At 38.2% G+C, this 18,174-nt stretch overlaps 1 protein-coding gene across 1 annotated transcript in view; it reads left to right on the forward strand.

Moving 5' to 3' along the window:
• The window catches only part of LOC150077365 (adapter molecule Crk-like), a 265,034-nt gene that overhangs the window by 169,535 nt on the left and 77,325 nt on the right, over nucleotides 1-18,174 (forward strand). The window contains exon 5 of the mRNA XM_090386693.1: nucleotides 3,338-3,469. Within this exon, the coding sequence (XP_090242819.1) occupies nucleotides 3,338-3,469 (132 nt within the window). The remainder of the gene's footprint in view (nucleotides 1-3,337; nucleotides 3,470-18,174) is intronic.

Here is an 18,174-nt window from a genome sequence, read left to right on the forward strand (position 1 = left end):
ATGGCTAATAATAATCAAATCACAAAGTAGATTAGGCAAGCTAAGGCAATTTATGAGAAGTCTCTGGCAAAGAATGCATGGAAAAACTGCAAAGCCCTTTCTGCTTATATTAACAGTAGATGGAAGGGATTGAATCATTGGTACACTTGATATCTATTGGTTAACTGTTGATGATCCTGCTCAGGTTGCAGAAAAATTGAATAGGTATCTTACATCTACACTCATACACGAGGAATTCTTTAGAGTAGGGGATGTCAAATATTTATCAAACTGTAATGCGAAGCTAAATGACTTTGTAATAAATGAATTAAAAGTGGTGGAGAAATTGTTGAGGATGGATATAAAAAAAGGCACCTGGAGTGGATGGAATCTATGCAGTTACAAAGGGTACTAGGAAAGTTTTGCAATATGACGCAACAATGAATCACAGGAAGCTGCTTGTTGCTGCATGTTGAGACATGTTCATACGTGCATAGTAGCCGCCGCGCCAAGTCGATGGGCTCAGTTATTCATTAGTAGTGAGAGTGTAAAGTGCTTGCGATGGCATCGTGGTCACGAAATGAGATAAGGACAGTTTTGCGGTATAATTTCGTGTGTGGTTTAACCATAGACCAGTGCTTAGAAGAAATGACTCTTGCACTAGATGATGATTGTCCACATCGTACAACGATATTCAGGTGGTATAGAGAATTCCAAAGGGGAAATTTCACTCTGGAGGATTCTGAGAGGCTGGGAAGGCCACGAATGTCAGTTACGGAGGAAAACGTTACTGCTGTGAGGAAAATGCTTGACAAAAACAGGCGAGTGACCTACCAACAGATAGAGGATACTTTGGGCCTAAATGCACCAGCAATTCGTTCGATTCTGCAAGTTCATTTGCACGTGAAGAAACTTTGTTCTCTCTGGGTGCCGCATCAACTGACTGAAGAGCAGATGACACGACGTGTGACTTGGTGCCGGGAGATGTTAAAAAAGTTTGATAAGGGACAATCTCGGTATGTGAACAACATCGTGACAGGTGACGAGACTTGGCTGTACTATTACGATCTGCCGACCAAGGCTCAAAACAAAGTTTGGGTCTTTGATGATGACGACACACCTGTAATTGTCAGAAAATCCCGATCTGTAAAGAAGAAAATGATAGCTGTATTTTTTTAAATCGAGTGGAATTGTGGAACGTGTCATTTTGGACACGCAGAAGACAGTCACAGCTAAGTGGTATACTGAACAATGCCTGCCTAAAGTCATTGGATCTATGAAGAACCTGCGGCCAAAGTCAAGAATGGACACCTGGTACCTCCATCACGAAAATGCTCCAGCTCACCGCGCCAAAGCCTGCACCAAATATTTGACCACGACAGGACTGAAACTTCTCGAGCACCCTCCCTACAGTTCAGACCTTGCTCCCTGCGACTTTGCACTGTTCCCGCATGTGAAAATGAAGCTAAAAGGGAGGCGGTTTTCCAGTGATGAGGACCTTCTACGGGCTTGGGACAACGAGTGTGCTTTACTCCCTAGTGAAACTTGGCAGAACTGGTTTAAAGATTGGTTTCGGAGGATGGAGAGGTGTATTGAATGTAGAGGAAATTACTTTGAAAAAATTAAATAAACAAAGCTGTATTGCAAAACTTTCCTAGTACCCTTTGTATATTGAGGTTGGTGGCAAAGGAGGTAGCAAACCCTTAGCCATAATTATGAGAGCATCCTTGGATTCAGGGAAGACCCCTACAGACTGGAGAAGTGCAATTATATCCCCAATTCATAAAGGGGAATCAAAAAGTGACATGAGTAATTACAGACCTGTTAACTTAACATCTGTTCTATGAAATATAACGGAATCACTGGTTAAAGAAGTAATGCAGGACCATTTGGACAGGTCTGCAATTATACTGCAATCTACAGCATGGTTTTGTCAAGGGGCGGTCTTTAATCAGTCTAATAGATTACTATGATACAGTGACCAAAGAACTGGATGCAAAAAGTAATTTTGACATCATATACTTAGATTTTAGGAAGGCTTGATACTGTTGCACATTAGACTACTGTACAAACTGGAAGAAGACTGAGTGATTATCAATAGGCACTGCTCTTCGTGGACTAATGTTGTTAGTGGAGTTCAGTGCTGGTTCCAGTGTTGTTTTCAATATTTTCCACTACCCTGAGTATGAAAAAGACCTGGGGGTAATTTGTGTATATAGACATAAAATTCCCCGAGCAGAGCAGACATGCTAGCAGAACAGCTCATGGGGTTTTGTGAATGATATACAGAAACTTTGCTAGCTGGGATAAGGAAGTGATTATCCCTTTGTAGAAGGCTTGTTTGTTTGTTATTTGGTTTTTAGGAGCATTAGCGGCTAAGGCCATATTGCTCCGAGGGGATATGCGGTGGTCATTCCCTGACCTTTCCGCATTCTGCGTATTTGGTGGGCACGGGCTCGAACCCCGGTCTAATCAAGAAGCGTGTGCTAAGCACTGCTGCTCCTGCCCACCTGGCTATGGAGGCACCTTATATAAGGTCATGGTTAGTCTGCATCTTGAATGCTGTATTACAGGTCTGGAGTCCTCACTTTAAGGAAGATGTAGATTTGCTGAAACAGATGCAGAGAAGGTAACCAGATTGGTGAAGGTAACAAAAGGGTGCTCATACCTAGAAAGGTTTGGCTTGGTGCATATAGCCTTAGATGGTAATGCACCATAAAATCCTTAACCAACCAACCAACCTAGAAAATCTTTAATACTGCAAATTGCAGCGTATCGAGAGCAGGCACCTGCGGGGGAGATCTGATTGAGATGTTTAAAGCCTTCAATGGATTGTTTAAGCTGAATGTTAATGGTATTCTTCCACACGTGAGGGGGCCATAAATTCAATTTGAGGAAAGATGGTTGCTGAATAGTCTGGAAATTTGTGGAAAAAATGTGTTGAAGTTTGCCTTCAGCCAGCGGGTAGTTGGTTTTTGGAATGGGCTTCCATCTGTTGTTGTGGAAGTGGATGGGTTGAACAAATTCTTGGAGTATACAGATGGGTGAACTATTTTATTTTTTTTGGCCGATGCTATATAAGCTTGCTTTCTTGCATCATTTGCTATTACTTCTACTACTATTATTTTTAGAGAACCCAAGCTCTGTCATTGGAGGGATAAAAGTGTCCCCTGGCAATCATGATGACAAACATGGGCAGTATATAATTGATGCTGTATAATTTATATATATACATATGATTGTTTTGAAGTGTGATAAATATTGAAAATGGTTTTTCTACATTTAAAAGAACTTAATTTTTTTGAATTTATATGTTACTTTGGAACTTTATATAAAGTTGTGATATTTGTTTTTGCAGGGTGATTCTGATGATTTACCATTCAAAAAAGGAGAAATTTTGACAGTTATATCTAAAGATGAGGAACAGTGGTGGACTGCTAAAAATAGCATGGGACAAACAGGTTCCATTCCTGTACCATATGTTGAAAAGGTGAATTGTGTTCTAAAAGAGAGATAATTAAATTATCTTTAATGTGCGATTTATTAGTTTATAATTTTGCTTAAATCAAATTTGTTTTACCTGCTGGACAGAACAACAGAATTTGTTCTGTTCTGAAGTAGTTTGTACAGTTTTTGGCTGTACTGATTAATTAACATTCAGAATAAACAAGAATTGTATTGAGAAATGCACAGAAAAATGTGATGAATTTTTTAAAATTTTAATATTTATTTATATTTAAATTCTGTACAAATATGACATATGCTATTTGTATCAGCAAAAATTGCATGTCATAACATGCCACATGTGGTAAAAGTCCACTAATTTTGGTATCTGAGTAGGCCAACTGTATTGTACCTTGTTTGTCCTCTTTTCTCCATCATCAGTTTAATCAGAGATAGTCTACTGTCCACCAGTATTGCTTGAAAACACCAGTGTTTTTTAATTATAGGCATTTTGAACAGGTTTTGTTCCAGAAGTTCGTAAGTTGTTAGGAATTCAGAATAAATTTTCCCATGGAAACTAGTGGTTAGGACTTCAAAAACAATTAAAAACTTTTCTGGTGGATGATATAATAGCAATTACTACAGTAGAAATGGCATGGGTACAAAATGATTTAAGTCAGCCAGTGTTCACGAAACTTCCTTCGTACTTCCTTTCCTTCAAAAAGGAAGTTTGAGGGAGATTTGTCAAAAAGAACAGAAAGGAATTCAAATTATCTATGCCAAGTAAAATGTTATTCCACTTCAGCTTAAAATGTGTTTTAAAAGTTTAAAATAGATCATTTGCATGAACAGTGCACTATTCTTGAAGTAAGAAAAGAAGGCTACTTTTATTTTTTTAAAGTGTTTCCAAATCAAGTCACTGAGTGAAGAAAAACATCTTTATTTCATGGTATTAGTATTGGCAAGATGCTGCAGCAAAACAAGCTCTATACAGAATCAACGAAAATTTTTTTTTTTTTTGCCAACTTCACTGTCCATTATCTAATAATCTAATTTTTCTTTAAATTTATTCAAACTGTCTACTTCCACAATTCTAGTTAGAAATTTATTGCATAAAATCAAATTTCTGCTCATGTATTCTGCAACCATTCTTTTTCAGTTTAAATTTATACACCCCCTGTGTGCGTGTGTGTGCGTGCTTGCATGTGCATTCTCACACTCATTAAAGTATTAGTATTGTAATCGCTAAACAATGCAAGGAAGTAGAGATTTCCTGCATTTCTTAAAAATAATAGCTAAATTATGCAAGGAATTTGTTTTTCTCTGCATCTGTGTATACTGCATGGAAAATTTCTTGATTTTTCATGATTTCTGGACCACTTTTAACTTAATTTCCTTAGCTTGTAAGAATGAGTAGCCACCTGCATTTCTGTTCTTCGGTGCAAGACCACATTGCATTTAGAAGCATTAAAGTTCGGTTGCCATTTTTCAGACCATTTGTGCAACTGATCTAAGTCATTTTTAGCATTAGCATTAGTAGAGGCATATGATGCAAGGAAGCAAGCTTATGCAGCATCAAAAAAAAAAAAAAAAAAAAACCCTTCCACTTCACCCCTCCGTTCTTCCGAAATACCTCTCCAGCTGAGCCTTAAATTTATATAGGCTATCAACTTCCACAACAAGGGATGGAAGTCTATTCCACCAACCAACTACCCGCTGGCTAAAGGCAAATTTCCACACATCATCTGTCCTACATCTGTGTTTCCTCAATTTGAATTTTGAAGCAAACTGGCCTGGTTCAAGTTATATTAGTAGTAGCAGAGGCAGGTGATGCAAGCTTATCATTTCACACATCATTCACTTCGCAGAGATGGGGGGAACCCCCTGGTGCCATCAGACAGTTAACACACTTTAACATCAATTCACCCTAAAAGTTTATCCAGTTGCTCCTTGAATTTATTTAAGCTATCAATTTCCACGATGACAGATGGAAGTTTGGTCCAGCAATAAACTACCCACTGGCTAAAGGCAAATTTATGCACATCTATTCTACAACTGTCTTTCCTCAATTTGAATTTATGCCCCTTTGGGTTTGTAATCTGAGAAGAGGAAGAATCCCACCAGAATTGAGGCTGCTCAATCCATTCAAGGTGTTATACACCTTGATCAGATTACCTTGCAGGAGCCTAGTCTCCAGACACTGCAATTTGCAGAACTTAAGCCTTTCTTGGTAAGAGGACCCCTTCATTCCTCTCACCAATCTTGTTTCCTTTCTTTGTGCTCATTCTAGCAACTCTACATCCATCCTAAAATGAGGCCTCCACACCTGTATGCAGTACTCAAGTCACCATGACCTGCTCTGGCAGCCTGTCTGCAGTGGTCAGAAAACTTCATATCTGACTCACAATTACTCCCAGGTCTTTCATTTTCTACCACCCTAAGTGTAGTACCACACAGCATGTTTCTCTGGGGTTACTTCTACCCATATGCAGTACTTTGCATTTATCAATGTTAAACTTCAGTTGCCACTTCTCAGCCCACTCCCAACTTTTCTAGATTCTGCTGAAGAAGTGCACTGTTATTACTGTCATTAACAACCCTGCAAACCTTAGTATTATCTGCAAACTTGGATATTAAGCCTGATATACCTTTATCAATATATATATCATTGATACATGTACAAAACAACAGTTGGTCCAACACCAAACCCTGGGGGACTCCACTAATAACATTAGTCCATGAAGAGCAGCATCCATTGATTACCACTCTATTTTCTCCTACTCAACCGGCGCCTCCGTAGCCGGGTGGGCAGGAGCAGCAGTGCGTAGCACACGCTTCTTGATTAGACCGGTGTTCGAACCCGTGACCACCAAATACAGAGGATGTGGAATGGTCAGGCAATGACCACCGCATATCCCCGGAGTAATATGGCCTTAGTTGCTAATGCTCCTAAAAACCAAATAACAAACCCACTCAACCACCCTTTTATCCATTGTAGCAACTTACCCTTAATACCATACTGCTCCAATTTGTACAGTAGTCTTCCATGTGCAACAGTATCAAAAGCTTTCCTGAAATTCAAGTATATGATATCAAAATAATTTTTTGTGTCCAGTTTCTTTGTAACTACATCATAGTATTCAATCAGATTTCTCAGACAAGACTTTCCCTTAACAACCCCATGCCGTGTCTGACTTATTACTGCAGTCTTATGTAGGTGATCCTGCAATGCTTCTTTTATCAGTGACTCCATTATTTTCCCAGGAACCAAAATTAAACTAACAGGTCTGTAATTATTTGTCACCCTTCGATCCTTCTTTGTGAATTGAGGTTACATTTGCACATCTCCGGTCCTTGGGGACTTCCCCTGAGTCCAAGGATGCTCTCATAATTATGACTGATTGTTTGCTTACTTTCTTTGCTGCCTTCTTTAATATAACTGTATATATCCCATCCACTCCACTTGCCTTTTTATATTTAACTTCAACAATTTGTCCTCTAATTTCCTCTTGGTTATTACAAAATCATTAAGCTCCCTGTTAGAGTTTAATAAGCTTTTGTTCTCCACTTCCCTATAGAATTCCTCATGTGTATATGTAGATGCAAAATACTCATTTATTTTGTCAGATATCTGAGCAGGATTATTAACAGTTGAACTATCAATATCAAGTGGACCAATCTGATTCATCCCCTTCCTTCTAGCAATTTATTTATTTCTGTAATATATCTGGTTGTCATCATCTCTAAGTGTCAACTCCTTGCTTTTTGGCTGTGAAGGGACATTGCAACACTATCCAATCTTGTAACTATTACAATTGAAGGTGGTGCAATAAAAGATTCTCTCTCTCTAAAGAAATCTTTGTTGTTTTTCTTAGCATCCTTTGCCAAAGATTTCTCATAAATCTACCTTCGCTTGCCTAACCTAATTTGTGACTTGATTACAGATTAGCTCATATCTACCGTAGGCCTCTGTGTCGCCTGATAATTTATATGCATCCCATGCATTTTTATTCTCTGTCACGATTCTCATTAGCTCATCTGACATCCATTTAGGCCTAAATGGATGTCAGAATAGTATTTCTTAATCGGTATGAAAAGCCTAGTAACTTCCATGATTGATTGCTTGAATGCTTCCCATTTAAAATTTGCTGTTGGTAACATCATCAGTTGGTTCCATTGATGATGTTTAATGCTTGTAAATAGAAGGTACCAAGGCCATTTTTCAGAACATTTGTGCAACTGATCCAAGTTATTTTGAAGCAGAATGGCATGGTTCATGTTAACATGAACCAAGCCATGAATCATCCCATCAAAGATGTTAATGAGACCATTACTCAGGGAAAATCTCCCAAGAGTTGCTAATGTCTCCTCAATCTACAAAGAAGATGCAAAAGATGTTATGGGCAACTATAGCCACTGAGTTTGGTGGTTCATGTTAACATGAACCACCTTTCTTACCTTCAAATCATTAGCAAACTTTAACAACTTTCCCCCCCCCCCTTCCTTTAACAACTTTAACTTATATTTCTTATCTTCCTTAAGGAAGAGAACAACTGAACTCTTATTCCTGATTGACTCTTCTTGCTATGCTGGCCCATCCTAGGGTTCAGTGCTTTCCTCCAAGTCAAGGAAAATAACGTCAGGGTTGTTTCTAGCATCTCATTGTTTTTTTAACTTTGTCATAATAATTAACTATATATCAGACAAGTCTCCCTTCCTCAAAAATCATGCCATGATTCATTAAAGGTACCACTTAGAGCAGGAGTGGCCAACTTAATTTGTGAGGCGATCTACTTTTTTCCTTCAAAATGTGCTGTGATCTACCATCTCAAAAATTTAATTGCACAAGGTGCACAAATCGAGAGATGACGGAAAAATTAAAATTCGTCGGGAAATGAAATCCACGATCGACTCATTGGCCACCCCTGACTTAGAGGATTCTGTGTTGTTTCCTTAATAAGGATCCCATGATATTATCCACCAATGAGGTCAAACTCATTGGCTATAGTCGCCCATAACATCTTTTGCATCTTCTTTGTGGATTGAGAAGACATTACCAACTCTTGGGAGATTTTCCCTGAGTAATGATCTCATTAACATCCTTGATGGGATGATTCACCCCATGCAGCCTTTTAATATAATAAGATGTATACCCTCCACTCCTGTAACCCTATCAATGCTCAGCTTCATTAGTTCTTTCCATGTAGTCTTCTCTAAGATTGATATATTAGTTTAGCTTCTTGATACTGATCCCTCGTGGTTTGAACTCTTAGCTTGTTCAAACTCTAGTTTGGACTGATTAATAACTGCTTTACAATTGTTGCAAGCTTTGGTGTAGGCAGAAAATGAAACTGAAGAATTAGAAACAAGCCAATTACGATATGCAACGTTCTTCTCTTGAACAGCCTTAGCACATTTATTGGAAAACCAAGGTTTAGATAAAGGACGAGATTTTCAAGTGGAGTGTAGAATAAAGGATTACATTCCTACAAGAATAATTTCACTGACACGATGTGAGCAAACGTTGACATCAGAAGTTTTGAAACAGTAATCCCGGCAAGGAAAAGAAGAAATGAAATCTCGCACATCATCCCATTTTGCATTCTTGTAATGCCAAACAATATGAGGTTGGGAATAGCCATGAGTTAAAGGCTCCATCGGAGAAGAGACAATCACCAAGTTGTGATCTGAGGTGCCTAAAGGACCACTCACTTCGACTGTGTACTTAGAAGGGTTGTTTGCGAAAAAAAGATCAAGCGTGTTGGCTGTATGGTTAGGATTGTCCGGTATTCTTGTAGGTAAATGAACAATCTGTGCAAGGTCATTAGTAATTGCAAAAGCCTCAGCATCTCGACCAGCTGGAGTTGTGAACATTAAAATCACCTAGCAAAGTTGGACTGGAGAAAGTCAAGTTGCTAAGAGAGGAAGTCAATGAGCTCCAAGTGATTAGTGGAGTTGGGAGAATGGTAGAGACAACAGATGAATTTGACAGAATGGGGTAGAGAGATTTTAAGCCAGAGAAGATGAAAAGAGGAGATCCCAAATTACCAAGTCTCTGACAGGGAATATTGGAACAGACATATGCACAAGTACCACCTTTGAGGGAAAAGGAATCATACAGCGAATAGTTTGAGCAACTGAATGAGCAGTAGTTGAATCAACTGATAACTGAGATTCTGTTAGGAAAAGTACATGGGGTTTGGCGAACTGCAAGTGGAAATGGACATCGTTGAGATTAGAATTGAGACCATGTATATTTGTGAAATGAACTAGGAAGTGTTTGGGAGATTTAGATCTTTTTGCAGATAAGCTTACTCTATTAGACTGCACAATTACCCCAATGCCCTTTTCGTTCTCCGCTACCCAGTGTGTGGTGCCACATAGATGGCATGTTATTCTGGGATTACTGCTACCCATGTGCAGTACATTGCATTTGTCAGTGTTAAACTTCAATTGCCATTTCTCAACTACCTGTCTAAATTTTCTAGATCTTGTTGCACTAGCATATCTTGATTACATTAACCACCCTGGCAACATTTGTATCATCATCAAACTTAGACATTTAAGTTTGATTTACTTTCATCATTATCATTGATAACCTTGTGGACTCTACTAATAACAGTAGTCTACGAAGAGAAGTGTTCGTTGATATCCACTCTCTCTCCTCTCCAATAAAATATCCTTTTATCTATAGTAGTAATTTGTCCTTAATGCCACACTGCTCTAGTTTGTACAACAGTCTTTTATGTGCAACGATATGAAAATCTATGCACATAATAGATTTCCAATATTAATATCCAGTAAAACTGGTCAAACAAGATTGCTCCTTAATAAATCCATGCTGTATAACTGTATTCCTGTTTAGATGATCTGCATTACTTCTTTAACGAGTGACTCCGTTATGTTCTTTAAAACAGTAGGTAAACTAACAGGTCTGTTATTACTCGTCACCCTTTCATCACCCTTTGATCCAGCCCATAGGGACTCCTTTGCTACATCCCTTAATGTAATTGAATAGATAGTGAATAGATGAAGTTAACCATAAATAAGGCATCTGTGGTGGATAGTATCCACCACAGATGCCTTATTTATGGTTAACTTCAAAAATTTCTCTTCTACTTTCCTCTCAGTTATCACAAAATCATTTAGCACTCTGTTAGAATTTGATAAACTTCTTCTCTAAAGAATTCCCCATGTGTGAATATAGATGCAAAAGAATATTCAATTATCAATAGTTGCACTGGTTGGAATCAATTTCTTCCTTGAAATAATTTTGACAAATTCTCGTAGGAAATATGTTCAAAAACTCAGAATTCTGCAAATTTCAACTTCTGGAGATTAGGCACCTGCGAGGTGATCTAATTGAGGTGTACAGGGCCATGAATGGGTTGAGCCGGCTCAATACTGATGGGATTTCTCCTCTTGCTCAGTATACTCACCTGAGGGGACATAAATTCAAATTGAGGAAAGACAATTGTAGAATAGATGTGCATAAATTTCCCTTTAGCCAGGGGGTGGTTATTAGTTGGAACAAACTTCCATCTGTTGTAGTGGAGATCAACAACTTTAAATAAGTTCAAGGTAGAACTAGATAAACATTTGGAGAGAATGGATGGGTAAAATAGGAGATTTTTTTTTTTTTTTTGGCTGATGCTATATATGCTTGCTTTCTTGCATCATATGCCTCTACTAATGCTTAAAATGTTCTCAAAACCACCAGATTTAAAATACCATAGGTTAATGACCTTAAACCATTACTTGTAGTTGGTTTAATCATCTTTTCCATCTGTTTTATCCATTTATTTATTTTATTTTATTATTTTTTTCTAGAATATTCCAGAGATTTTTTTTAGAGCTTTTGGGAGCTTTCAATGTTTGTGAATGTTCCAGACTGTTCTAGAATACTGTTCTTGTGGAAGAAAGATTAGGATATCTCTGGAAGGTTTTAGAACTTTTGATGGAGTTCTCTAGTAACATTGTGACTCTTCTAGAAATTTCTCTACCAACATATACATGAGTGGGTTCTGCACCAAGCAAGCATTTTTGTAATACAAAAAGTGTGTGTTTTAGAGAACGAGTGGTGAACAAAGTGAACAAGTGTTTTATTATTTATAAACAAGTGTTGCATGCAAAAGTGTAAATTGTGAACTGTATTTAAATTAGAAATAAAAATCTACAATTTCTTAATTGTATTCTTTTGTGCATACCTCAGCCCTACATGAAATGTGTTGCGTTCTTGCCTAAATAAGCCTGATAGCTTTTGCAATATTTGCAGGGCAGTGGTATTAAAATTGCAGTAGAATCCACAGTCACAACTTGTGTGAAAAGCCTGTGAACTCTATTTTGGATGTAAGGTCGGAGATCAAGATAAAGTATGTGCTCCAAGATTTCCTATAGCTCATGTTGAGGGACTTTGATGTGCTTGTTAGAGTTCATAAATCAGTGCCTTTTGCTGTTCCAGTGATATTGGCAGGAACCTGAAGACCACATAAACATTTGTAACTTTTGCATGAGAGATATTTCTGGTTTTTCTGGGAAATCCAAGCATAAAGTAGAGTATCCCAACATGCCTTCTGCTCTGAGGCCAGTTCTTTGTGATAATACAATGCCAGTGCCAAAGCCTCCAGGAACTTATGGACTTGATTGTGATTCAGGATCAGAAAAGGAGTCTTCAGAAGATACAGAACCCAGAACAAGTACAGATCCAGACTTTTTAACCCTTGATACTGCAAAGCCGCAACTAATCACTTAGGCAGAATTGAACAATTTGGTCAGAGATTTGGACCTCTCCGAAACCAAGGCTTAGTTACTAGGATCACAATTTCAGCAGTAGAATCTTCTTGAAAAGGGAGTCAAGGCCTCATTTTTTTATAGGAAGAGGCAATCCAACATAATGACCTATTACTCCATGGATGGTGCTTTGGTTTATTGTAACAATGTCCAGGAATTAATGAAGAGGTTACATATGGATCATATCCCAGAGGATTGTAGCTTTTTCATTGATTCATCTAAAGTTAGTTCAAAAGCAGTTTTACTCTATAATGGAAATTAGTGTCCACCTATATCAGGAGTGACCAACTTAATATGTGATGCGATCTACTTTTTTCTTCAAAATGCACCGCAATCTACCATCTCAAAAATTTCATTACACAAGGTTCACAAATCGAGGGATGACTGTATATTTAAAATTCGTCGTGATCGACTGAAATTAAATTTGCGATCGACTTGTTGGCTACCCCTGACCTATATCATTGGCCCATGCAGTTCACATGAAGGAAACGTACAAGAACCTACAGGTTCTTTTGCAAAAAAATGCTGTCGAGAATTCAAATGGAATATCTGTGCTGACCTAAAAGTGATAGCTTTGCTGACTGCGTTGCAAGGTGGATTCACTAAATACTACTGCTTTTTATGTGAGTGAAACAGCTGAGCAAAGGATTGCCTTTACAGGGTAAAAAAATGGCCAAATAGTTCAGAAGACACCAGGCCAGAAAAATGTAGCACATCTTCCTTTGGTAGACAAGTCAAAAATCTGTTTACCTCTATTGCACAGCTAGGTTCGATTTAAAATATTTGTGAAAGTAATTGACATAAATGGATTTTCCTGTTTGAGGCAAATGTTTTCTCGAATCAGTGAGGCCAAGATAAAATAGAGAAGGAATTTTTGTGGGTCTGTTAATCAACCTGGTATTCCAAGATGAGGAATTCACTAAAAAATTAAATTCTGCAGAAATAAGACCCTTGGAGGCATTTGAAAACGTTTTGGGCAATGAGAAATCACAAAATTACAGTGAGATTGTGGATGAGCTAATTTTAGCATAGAGAGTTGGGTGCAATATGTCATTAAAGCTTCATTTCCTACATTCTCATTTAGACTTTTTTCCTGGAAACTTGGGAGTGGTCTCTGATGAACACTGAAAGGTTTCAGCAAGATATTTCTCAAATGTTAAAAAGGGTACCAGGGAAAATAAAGTCCAAATATGTTGGCAGACTACTGTTGGAGTTTTCTATTGGAGACACCAGTGGACAAATATAAAAGGCAAAAAAAAAAAAGAAAAAAATAAGTGTTTTGTTATCAGATCAATATCATTGATTAAAGAAGCACTGCAGGATCATCTAGACAAGACTTCAGTTATATGGAACAACAAAAAAAAAAAAAAACATCCCATTTCACCCATCCATTTGCTCCAAAAGTTTGTCTAGTTCTTCCGTGAATTTATTTAAGCTATCAACTTCTGTTACGACAGATGGAAGCTTTTTCCAACAATCAACCACCTGCTGGCTAAAGGCAAATTTATGCATATCTATTCTAGAATTGTCTTTCTTCAATTTGAATTTGTGTCCTCTCAGGTGTGCCGTAATCTTAGCAAGAGGAAGGATCCCATCTGTGTTGAGCTTGCTCAAACCATTCAAGGGCTTATATATCATCTTGGAGATACTTAGTCTCCAGATGCTGCAGTTTGTGGAACTTAAACCTGTCTTGGTAAGAGCAACCCTTTGTTCCACTCACCAATCTCGTTGCCCTTCTCTCTATTCTTTCTAGCAGCTCTACATCCTTCCTAAAATGAGGTCTCCAGACCTGTATGCAGTCCTCAATGTGTGGCCTGACCATTGCCTTATACAAACGAATAATCACCTCCTTAACCCTACTATCAAAATTCCTGTGTATCATATACAAGACGCCATGAGCTGCTCTGGCAACCTATCAGCATTGCTCAGAAAACTTCATATCTGACTGCGCAGTTACCACCAGGTATTTTTCATTCTCCACTACTCTGAGTGTTGTACTGAGTGGTGGTATGTCACCTTGGGGTTACTGCTACCCATATGCAGTAGTTTGCATTTGTCAATGTTAAACTTCAGTTGCCACCTCTCAGTCCCTCTGCTCAACTTTTTCAGATCCTGTTGCAGTAGTGCACCATCCTTACTGTCATTAACGCTCAACCAACCTTCGTATTGTCTGCAAACTTGGACATTAAGTCTGATATACCTTCATCAATATCATTGATAAATACAGAAAACAACAATGGGCCCAATACCGAACCCCGGAGGACTCCTCTAATAACATTAGTCCACAAAAAGCAGTGTCCATTGATTACAACTCTGTCTTCTCCCACTCAACCATCCCTTTATCCATAACAGCAACTTGCCCTTAATGCCATACTACTCCAATTTGTACAGCAGTCTTCCATGTGCAACAGTATTAAAATCTTTCTTTCCTGAAATCCATATATATGATATCAAAATTATTTTTTACATCCAGTTTCTTTGTAACCACATCATATTATCCAATCAAATTGGTCAGACAAGACTTACCCTCAACAAACCCTTGCTGTTGCTGATCTGTAACTGCAGTCTTGTCAAGATGCTCCTGTAATGCTTCTTTAACCAGTGACTCCATTATTTTCCCCAGAACAGAAGTTAAAGTAACAGGTCTGTGATTACTCATGTCACCCTTTGATATTCCCATTTGTGAATTGGGGATACATTTGCACATCTCCAGTCCATGGGGATTTCCCCTGAGACCAAGGATGCTCTCATAATTATGGCTAATGGATTGCTTACTTCCTTTGCTGCCTCCTTTAATATTACTGGATATATCTAATTATTATTATGTTTAATTGGATATATCCAGTTGTCCTTTCTTATGTTTAATTTCAACGATTTCTCCTATCCTCTGCTCTCAGCAGTTCAACAGTTTCTCTCTACACTCTGTTATTAAAAAATCATTTAGCTTCCTGTTATACTTTGATAAGCTTCTGGCCTCCACTTTCCTACAAAATTGCTCATTTGTGAATATAGATGCTAAAATGCTCATTGATCTACTTGAGCAGGAGTATGGTTAGCTTTAACCCATTGAAAATGATCTTGGGGGGGGGGGTAATTGTGCCATCAGATATGAAGTTATTTGAGCAGTACAGACAGGATCCATTATGGCTCATAGGGTTTTGTTAGTGATATTCAGTAATCTTGATATCTGGGATAAGAAGGTGATTATCCCATTGATAAGGAATGGTTAGCCCACATCCTGAGTACTGCATATAGGTCTAGAGGGGGTCCAGAAAATTTACTGCCACATCAATTTATCACATTTTACCGTCTAGGAGCAATGAGATGTGTTTAGTCAAAAAAGTTAATTTTTATTTAAGTTTCTGCCTTAAGCTATGATTAGCATATTTTTGGAATTCTACGAACTGTGAGGGAATAGTACGGAAATTAAAAAAAAAACACATGTATGGAAATATGTAATTTATAGGTAGATTATGTATTTTAATAGTTACATGTCTCACAAAAATAGTAAAAAATCCATTATTTGAACAATATAACGATTGGTTAATTTTAAACTAAACTAATTATAACATTAGCTATGTCACTAATTATAACATTAGGTTTGTCATAGTACACTGCAAAAATTCAAAATGAATGTTTATGCAATCTTCAAAATCAGTCACGGATAATTGGGATAATTAATTACTAAGAAACTGTAATATTTATAACACAGTACGTACATTATTAATAAGAAATATTATGCACTATACCTCTTAGATAATCAACAATATCACCCCATTCATCGTATGCACTAACAAGCCTTTTAATTCGTTCATCACAATCGCGATACTTCTTTTTTTTGTTACCCAGATCACTTCCACTTAAATATTGTTCAATGCGCATTTCGTTAATACTTTGTTCTTTTTTAATGCAATCGATAAATTTCCAAATGTTGGGATGATAAGCAGTGACTTGTTCCTCAAACCCCCATATACCACCCTTCAACAGAATTATTCGTTTTGGTAATCCTTCAAGAACAAGCTGGCGTATGTTTCACATTTCATTGGAATACTTTGATGGTCGACGAAGATGTCGTCTGGTTGGGCGTCCAATCCAAGTATCCTCAAAATAATCAACAACGTCTTGCGATTCCGGAGGAAAAACACCATTTTTACACAAATGTTCAAAAATGACTGTCACAATTGGAGTGGGCACAAATGCAATTGCTGCCAAAATTTGCATATTTAAAGCAAAATTAGAATCAGTTTCATAACATTGTTTCAATCCATTATTCTGAATGGAACGAAAAATACATTGTGAAAAGTGGAAAAAACAACCCCGTTGCGAAGCGTCAGGAAAAACTCTTCTGCAAGCATTCATCATCGCTGTCTCAAAATCTATAGTTATTGATTGCGGGGACACAGCCAGTTCCAATACTTTCTGCTGCTGTAATAGAGATACATACGTTTCCTCAGACTTGTTAGGCAATAATGCATAAACTAATGGAAGCGATATTTTGTCCTTGACTCCATGTATCGTATACAGCTGATAAAAAAGTAAGGCAACAGTTTTGAAAGTCCCATCAGCATACCAGTCTTCACTTCGCACTAACAAGACATGATAGGAGTAAATATATGGTGAGAGCCTTGTCGATCAATTCGGCCCTGGAAAGATTTTGTTCAGCCTGGACTGTACTTGTTAACAGGAGAGACTGCTTCTACAGGGATGGGATACACTTAAATAGAAAGGGTGCAAGAATATTTGCTGATGCTATCGGGGCAGTGTTAGGTGGGTCGGGGATACAAAGACTAAAAGATTAACAGAAGCCACTGGCAGAGGTGAAAGTGATTCTTGCACTGCTTCTATTGGAATGAGCAGAAGTCTGAAAAACAAGATGCAGGATATTTCAGAGACTGCTGGGAGTCATTGCGGTACAAGTAAACACATGGGTTGTGTTAGAGTAGCTAAGAATAGAAACAGGTGCATGTATACTTGTGTGTACACCAATGCTAGGAGTTTGGTAAATAAATTTGATGAATTTGAGGTATTGCTCAAAGCATCAAAGCCGGATATTGTTGAGATATCAGAGACGTGGTGTCACACAGAAGGAATGCAGAACTGGAATTTGGGGAATACAACGTCTACAGAAAGGATAGACAGGATAGGAAGGGAGGAGGGATTATGCTTTTGATACTGTTGCACATGGAAGACTGCTACACAAATCGGAGCAGTGTTGACATTGGAGGCAAATTGCTGCTATGGATAAAGGGGTGGTTGAGGGGGAGAAGACAGAGAGTGGTAATCAATGGACACTGCTCATCGTGGACTAATGTTATTAGTGGAGTCCCTCAGGGCTCAGTGTTGGGTCCATTATTGTTTTCTGTATTTATAAATGATATTGATGATGGTATATCAAGCTTAATGTCCAAGTTTGCAGATGATACAAAGGAGGGCAGGGTTGTCAAGGACACTACTGACACTATGCTGTTGCAACAGGATCTGGAAAGGTTGAGCAGATGGGCTGAGAGGTGGCAAATGAAGTTTAACATTGACAAATGTAAAGTACTACATATGGGAAATAGCAACCCCAGAGCAACGTATCAACTCTGTGGTACTACACTGACAGTGGTAGAGAATGAAAGGGACTTGGGGGTGGTTGTGCAGGCAGATATGAAGTTCTCTGAGCAGTGCAGACGGGCTGCAAGAGTAGCTCATGGAGTATTGTCAATGATATACAGGAATTTTTCCAGCAGGGATAAGGAGGTGATTATTCCATTGTATAAGGCAATGGTCAGGCCACACCTAGAGTACTGTATACAGGTCTGGAGGCCTCATTTCAAGAAGGATGTAGAGCTGCTGGAACGAGTACAGAGAAGGGCAACAAGATTAGTGAATGGAACAAAGGGGTGCTCTTACGAAGAAAGGCTTAAGTTTTGCAAATTACAGTGTCTGGAGACTAGGCACCAGCGAGGTGATCTGATA

Source organism: Mastigoproctus giganteus, chromosome 12 (assembly GCF_048544385.1).
Source record: "Mastigoproctus giganteus isolate SK-2022 chromosome 12, ASM4854438v1, whole genome shotgun sequence".
NCBI classification, from domain to species: domain Eukaryota; kingdom Metazoa; phylum Arthropoda; class Arachnida; order Uropygi; family Thelyphonidae; genus Mastigoproctus; species Mastigoproctus giganteus.